Raw genomic sequence first — 6,949 nt, 5'->3', positions numbered from 1 at the left:
TAGACTTGATGTCATTGAACTGTTCCTTAATTTGTGTAAATAATCAATACATATCTCACATGATTCACCCTAACCTAGTTAGGTTCTCATTGATGTGTCCTTTATGGTCATGGACACTTGCCTGGTTCTGTAAGAGCTCTTAGGAACTTTCCCATTCAATTCCCTTTGAAGCGACCCTACTTCTCTCTCACATAGGTGATTATATCATAACCATTAAAAGCTAAAGCTTGATGATTTTCAACTTATCATCAACTATTATAAGCTTAATATGCATCACTGTTTGTTTATAGGAATGGGTTGGGTTTGACCCTCATAGTGATCCACATATGTTATATGCAAGTAGGTTATCCAATTGAACCTAGATCTTGGGATCTCCAGTCAACTAGCTTGGGTTTTCCTTCGCAATAACTTATTCGTTCATGGGTTTTAATCCCATTCCTCTTAACAACTTTGAAACTAACTCCCTATTTAACCCTTTGGTTAGCGGATCCACAATGTTATCCTTGGACCTTATGTAATCAATTGAGATAACTCCAGTTGAGAGTAGTTGTCAAATGGTGTTGTGTCTTCGACGAATATGTCGAGACTTACCATTATACATACCACTTTGCGTCTATCCAATTGTCAATTGACTATCTCAATGGATTGAGATTGCAGTAACTGGTTTAGGTCATCCCGGAATATCTTCCAGAAATTATCGTATCCATTCAGCTTCTTCTCCACTTTTATCAAGTGCTATAAACTCAGATTCCATGGTAGATATAGCTATAATTGTTTGTTTTGAAGATTTCCATGATATAGCTCCACCTCCAAGTGTGAACAAAAACCCGCTGTCTAATTTGGAATCTTTAATGTCAGATATCCAATTTGCATCACTATACCTATTCTATCACCTCAGGATATCTTGTATAGTGCAACCCATAATTGCGAGTATACCTCAAGTATTGTAATACTCGTTTAATACTATTCCAATGTTCATCACTCGGATTACTGGTATATCTACTTAGTCAGCTTATTGAAAAAGCTAAGTCAGGTCTGGTACAACTCATAAGGTACATCAGACTACCAACAATTCTTGCATATTCGACTTGTGCAAATCCTTCACCTCTATGTTTACTTAGATGAGGAGTTGTATCAATTGGTGTCCTAGCCACAGTAGTATCACCAGAGTTGAACTTTTCTAAAATTTTGTCCACATAATGAGTTTGACTTAAAGTGAGTCCATTTTCAGTCCTTGTGATCTTCACACCAAGGATGACATATGCCAAACCCATATCTTTCATGTCGAATCTTGCTTTTAGCATGTTCTTTTTTGATTAAACCATTTTATCATTGCTACCAACAATAAGCATATCATCAACATAAAGGAATAAGATAACATACCCCTCACTTGTGTTTTTCACATAAACACTGTAGCACATGGTTCCTGGTATGTATTTTATTTAAGTAAAGTTGCATTTTGGCCTGGGACTCGGCGAGTTGAAGGCCCAACTCGCCGAGTAGAAGCGGGATGAGACGCAAGATTTAAGTGATGGACTCGTCGAGTCGGGTCCCGGACTCGACGAGTAGGCTCTGACCGGACAAAACCCTAATCTGAAGGTTTGCACCCTATTTAAACAACCTTATACAGCCTCCATCGCCCCTTTATGCTCCCAGAAACCCTCCATAGCAAACCCTAAGTGTTTTGGTGCAAGATCTAAGGCTTTTGAGTGATTTTTGGTGGTTTTGTTCACAAGGAAGAAGGAAGAGCATAGAAGGATCAAGAGGAAACTGAAGGATTCGAGTTTGGTTCATCATTTGCAGTCTTTGAGAGGTATAAAGTCTGTACCTTGCTCTTTCATTTGATAGATCCCTTTTTGGGGAGATTTAGGGCTTTTATAAGCCATTTTTGGTAACCAACCATGATTGCAAACATGGTTGGGGGTTGAGGCTTGGAATCAGGTCTTTAAAGAGGTCACAAGGCAGATTTGGGTTGCTTTTGCACCCAAGGAAGGCCCCATGCAACACTAGAGCCATTTTAGAGCCTTTTTGGCTCAAAAGTCCCATGCATGCACGTAAAGTTCGTAACTTTACGTGCTAGATCGAGCTTAGGGGCTTGGATCTATCATTTGGTCAAGTGTTGTACATCTGAAATCGAGGATTTAGGGTGTGGATGTTATCGACTCGGCGAGTCCGTTCTTGGGACTCGACGAGTCCAAGGCTTTGAGTCCCATATCTGTTGAGGGTCAAAAGAACTCAGTGGGTGTTAGAAGGGTTGTAGCAGGACAGAAAGAGTGACCCAACGCGTTGGACTTAATTTTAGACCTGGAGTTCATGGGACTCGACGAGTGCTAGAACAGACTCGGCGAGTCCAAGGCAATCTCCTTATGTTTGAAGATGAACTCGACGAGTTGTTCATACAACTCGGCGAGTCAAGGTCAGGACTTGTTCATCATTTGAAGGTGAACTCGGCGAGTGTTCATCCGACTCGGCGAGTAGGATGAAGGTTCATTGATGTTCGTAAGGAAGGGGAACTCGTCGAGTCATTGCCAAACTCGACGAGTCGAGTCGTGGATAAGGTCGAGTAAAGGGAAGGGACTCGACGAGTTGACGGCCCAACTCGGCGAGTCGGGTCAACTGGAAGTTGACTTTGACTTGGACTTGGGTAGGGGTAAAATGGTCATTTTACCCTAAGAGTATATATCAGTTTCTAACTGAGTGTTTTGTGGGGATTGTAGCCGGAGGATTTCCGGAGCAGCAGCGGACAGAGGTTTCCCGCACAGACTATCAGCAGCTACTTGTACGAGGTGAGTTACCTTTCAGTAGGGGTAGGTCTAAGGCCACAATGCCGGCCCACCAAAGAGGGATATTTAGAAGATGATTGTCTTTGTGACAATTATCTTGGTCTGGTTACGTGCTTTGGTCATGAGTTTTATCTGTATGATATGTTACGTGTATAATAGGGATTAGTTTCCCTGACGGCGGTCCTTAGGACCGAAGGGTAGGTCAGTACCTGGATATTCCTGACTGTATGCTTATATCTTGTTGTTGTATGCTAGTGGTAGGGGGTGGAATAGTCCCCAGTTACCGGTTGAAAGATACCGATGATAGCTACCGGTTGAAAGATACCGATGATGATTACCGGTTGAAACATACCGACGATGATTACCGGTTGAAAGATACCGATGATATTGTATGGCATGATGATTACCGGTTGAAAGATATTGACGATGATTACCGGTTGAAAGATACCGACGATAATTACCGGTTGAAAGATACCGATGATATTGTATGGTATGTGGTATGATGGGGGAACTCACTAAGCTTTGTGCTTACGGTTTCGGTTTTGGTTTCAGGTACCTCTTCGTCTAAGGGGAAGGAGCCGGCGGCGTAGCATCGCATCACACACACATGATTTCCGCATGGAGTTTTCTGGGATTGTACTCTGATATGTTATTATTTTATGACTTGGGTTTTCAGACATGATGCATTGTTTTATGAGATGATGTGTTTCCTCAGTGTTTTCTTATGAATGTTTTTATGAGACAGTTAATTAAAAAGAAATTTTTGGACTTGAAAATTAGGATGTTACAAACACACTTGTCACATTTGTTAATGTTGTATCCATTTTCCTACATTACATGGTCAAACTTCTGATGCCATTGTTTTGGGGCTTGTTTCAACCCATATAATGACTTCACTAGTTTGCAAACCTTTGATTCTTGTCCTGGTGCAACATAACCTTCTGGTTGTTTCATGTAAATTTCTTCTTTTAAATCACCGTTTAGAAAAGCTGTTTTAACATCCATTTGATGTACTTCAAGATTTCTTATAGAAGCGATTGTAAGTACCAATCTAATGGATGTAATACGTGTGCAGGAGAGTACATATCAAAGTAATCAAGACCACTTTTTTGTCTATATCCTTTTATTACTAACTTGCCTTGTACTTGTCAATGGATCCATCTGCTTTCATTTTCTTTTTGAAAATCCATTTATAGCCTAGTAGTTTGCAACCTTGAGGTAAATCCACTATCTCCCATGTATGGTTTTGCAAGATGAAATCCATTTCGCTTTTAATTGCATCTTTCCTTTGATGTCCTTCATAAGAGGTAACTGCCTCTTTGAAAGTTTGAGACTCTCTTTCAACCATGTAAGTGTAGAAATCATCTCCAAATGATTTCTCAACTCGTGCCATTTTACTTCTTTGGGGCTCTATTTTGTCTTCATGAGAGGATTCATTTTGCTCGACTATTTTTGTAGCACTTGTCTCAGCCTTAGCAAGACATGGAAACACATTCTCAAAGAACGATATGTTTCTTGACTCCATTATTGTGCCTTTGTGAATATTTTTGAGTCATGCACACGAAACCGATAAGCACTACTATTTTGTGCATATCCAATAAATATGCAGTCAATAGTATTGGGTCCTACCTTGACCACCTTGGGTGCAGGTACCACGACCTTTGCAAGACACCCCACACTCGAAGGTATTTGTAGGATGGTTTGATACCCAACGATAACTCATATGGTGTTTTATCTGATTTCTTTCGTGGTACCTTATTTTAAATATAGTTAGTTGACAATACAACTTCCCCACGCATTGAGGGTGGCAACCCAGAACTTAACAACATGACATTCATCATTTCCTTTAAGGTATAGTTTTTCCTTTCCGTGATGCCATTTTGTTGTGGTGAATAAGGTGCAGTAAGTGCATGTATTATACCATTATGTGCACATAATTCCTCAAATGGTGATACATATTCACTTCCACGATCAATTCTTAGTACTTTAGCTTTCTTGTTGAGTTGATTCTCAACTTCACTTTTATACACTTTAAATTTATCAATGGCTTCATCTTTACTTTTAAGGAAATAGACATAGCATAATTTAGTGCAATCATCAATAAAAGTGATAAAGTACTTGTTTCCACCCTTCGAGGGAATCGACTTCATGTCACACATATTTATGTGAATTAATCTAATCGGTTTAGTTTTCCTTTGAATGGACTTGAAGGATTTTCATGTTAATTTCGATTCAACACAAGTGTTGCATTTGTATTTTGAGTCAATGTGAAAGTGTGGTATGTGATTGAGTTTAATCAAACGTCGAAGAGTATCAAAATTAACATGTCCTAATCTAGCATGCCAAATATTTAAAGACTCAAGCAAGTAAGTAGAAGAGTTATTCATTTCATTATCATTGTTATTTGGCTTAAGATCCATTACACATAACTTGAACATACCCCTATCATCATACCCCTTACCCATATACACACCATTTTTGGTTAAAACAAATTTATTCGACTCAAACACCAAGCGAAAACCATGCTTGGTCAACAACCAACTCGACATAAGATTCTTACGAACTTTGCGCACATACAACACATCATTCAACGTCAGCTCTCTTCCTAACGTCATCTTCAACATAATCTTCCCAACACCTTGGATATTGGAAGTTTCTGAGTTTCCCAGAAACAACTTATCACCATTGTCCACAACCTTGATGTTTCTGAACCATTCTCTATTCGAGCAAACATGACAGGTAGCTCTCGTATCAATCCACCATTCCCTTTGATTGGACTCCACAAGGTTAACTTCATAAATAACCGCTTCCAGATCGATGTCAGACACATATTTGGTTATCTTCAACACATTTACCTCCTTTGCCTTCTTTGGAAGATTGCAATGAGCAGCCTGATGACCCCGTTGGTCACAGTTATGGATGTTTCCTTGATGCTTTTTCTTGAAAGTTCCACCTTTCGCTCCCAAGTTTGGACCCTTGCCTTTATTTTGGATTTTTTCCTTTCCATGTTTGTTCTTCCCATAATTTTTACCATGCTCCACCACATTAACTTTCTTAGAAGTAGGGTTATAGCTACTCTTTTAAGCCATCTTATTATCCTCTTCAATTCGAAGGCGAACAATAAGGTCCTCAATGGATATCTCCTTTCTCTTATGTTTCAAGTAATTATAGAAATCAACCCAACTAGGGGGTAACTTCTCGATCATGGAAGCAACAGAAAAAGGCTCATTAAACCCCATACCCTTGACATGCATGTCATGTAGGAGGATTTGTAGTTCTTGGACTTGGGACATAACTGTTTTTCCATCAACCATTTTATAGTCAAGATACTGGGCAACCACAAATTTCGTTGTCCCATTATCCTCAGTTTTATACTTTTTTCGAGTGAGTCCCATAGTTCTTTGGTTGTCTTTGTTACACAATACACATTATAAAGTGAATCAACAAGACCATTAAGAACATAATTCCTATATAAGAAGTCAGAATATTTCCATGCATCAATAACACTCAAAACTTGCACATCTGATTCACCTTCGGGTAGTTTTGGAGCCTCTTCAGTTAAGAATCTAGCAAGATCCAAAGTGGTGAGGTAGAAGAGCATCTTTTCCTGCCACCTTTTAAAGTGCAGTCTAGAGAACTTCTCAGGTTTCTCAGCATGATTGACCCGCATGGTCATCATTGGAGCTCCTTGAGCATTAGGAGTACCATTAGGCTTTGGTGGTTAGGAGCTTTCACCAGTCATACTACACATATAAATCAATAGTATTAGTTAAAACAATGTAAAACAATTAAAGATTAGTACACAATATCATTAACTAAAACTGTTAAATAAGAGTCTATTTTCCAGAAAACTAGTTCTAGAAACTATTATGAAAATTGTTGTCCTTGAATACTGTTTTAGAAAATATATTTCTAAAAACAGAAGCAGAAAAGAAGTTCTCAGAAATTAAAGAATCTAACATAGCAAACGATTTCTAAAGACATGATCTAAATAAGGAGAAAAAAATTGGAATAAATCAAGAACTGTAACAAAAGACAGAAGCAGTTTATTATTATTTTTCTTTCAAATTGCTCGTTTCGTACAAACGATTTGTTTTAAGACTGTTAGGAGAGTATCACCCAAAACTTCACAAATGAGCAAACAGAAAGAAATTTAGCTGAGGCTT

The 6,949-nt window shown here is 38.8% G+C and overlaps 1 protein-coding gene across 1 annotated transcript; it reads right to left on the bottom strand.

Moving 5' to 3' along the window:
- Positions 1–4,543: 4,543 nt before the first annotated feature.
- LOC145113313 (uncharacterized) lies at positions 4,544–6,453 on the bottom strand. The gene is made up of 4 exons (XM_079049421.1): positions 6,159–6,453; positions 5,963–6,078; positions 5,361–5,860; positions 4,544–4,841 (listed from the first exon to the last, which is right to left on the bottom strand). The coding sequence occupies exons 1-4, from the start codon at positions 6,451–6,453 to the stop codon at positions 4,544–4,546; spliced, it is 1,209 nt and encodes a 402-aa protein (XP_078905547.1).
- Positions 6,454–6,949: the final 496 nt, after the last annotated feature.

This window comes from Lactuca virosa, chromosome 5 (assembly GCF_052849685.1).
Source record: "Lactuca virosa cultivar CGN04683 chromosome 5, Lactuca_virosa_CGN04683_v6, whole genome shotgun sequence".
Lineage (NCBI taxonomy): Eukaryota > Viridiplantae > Streptophyta > Magnoliopsida > Asterales > Asteraceae > Lactuca > Lactuca virosa.
This window is presented reverse-complemented; position numbering and strand designations above follow the sequence as displayed.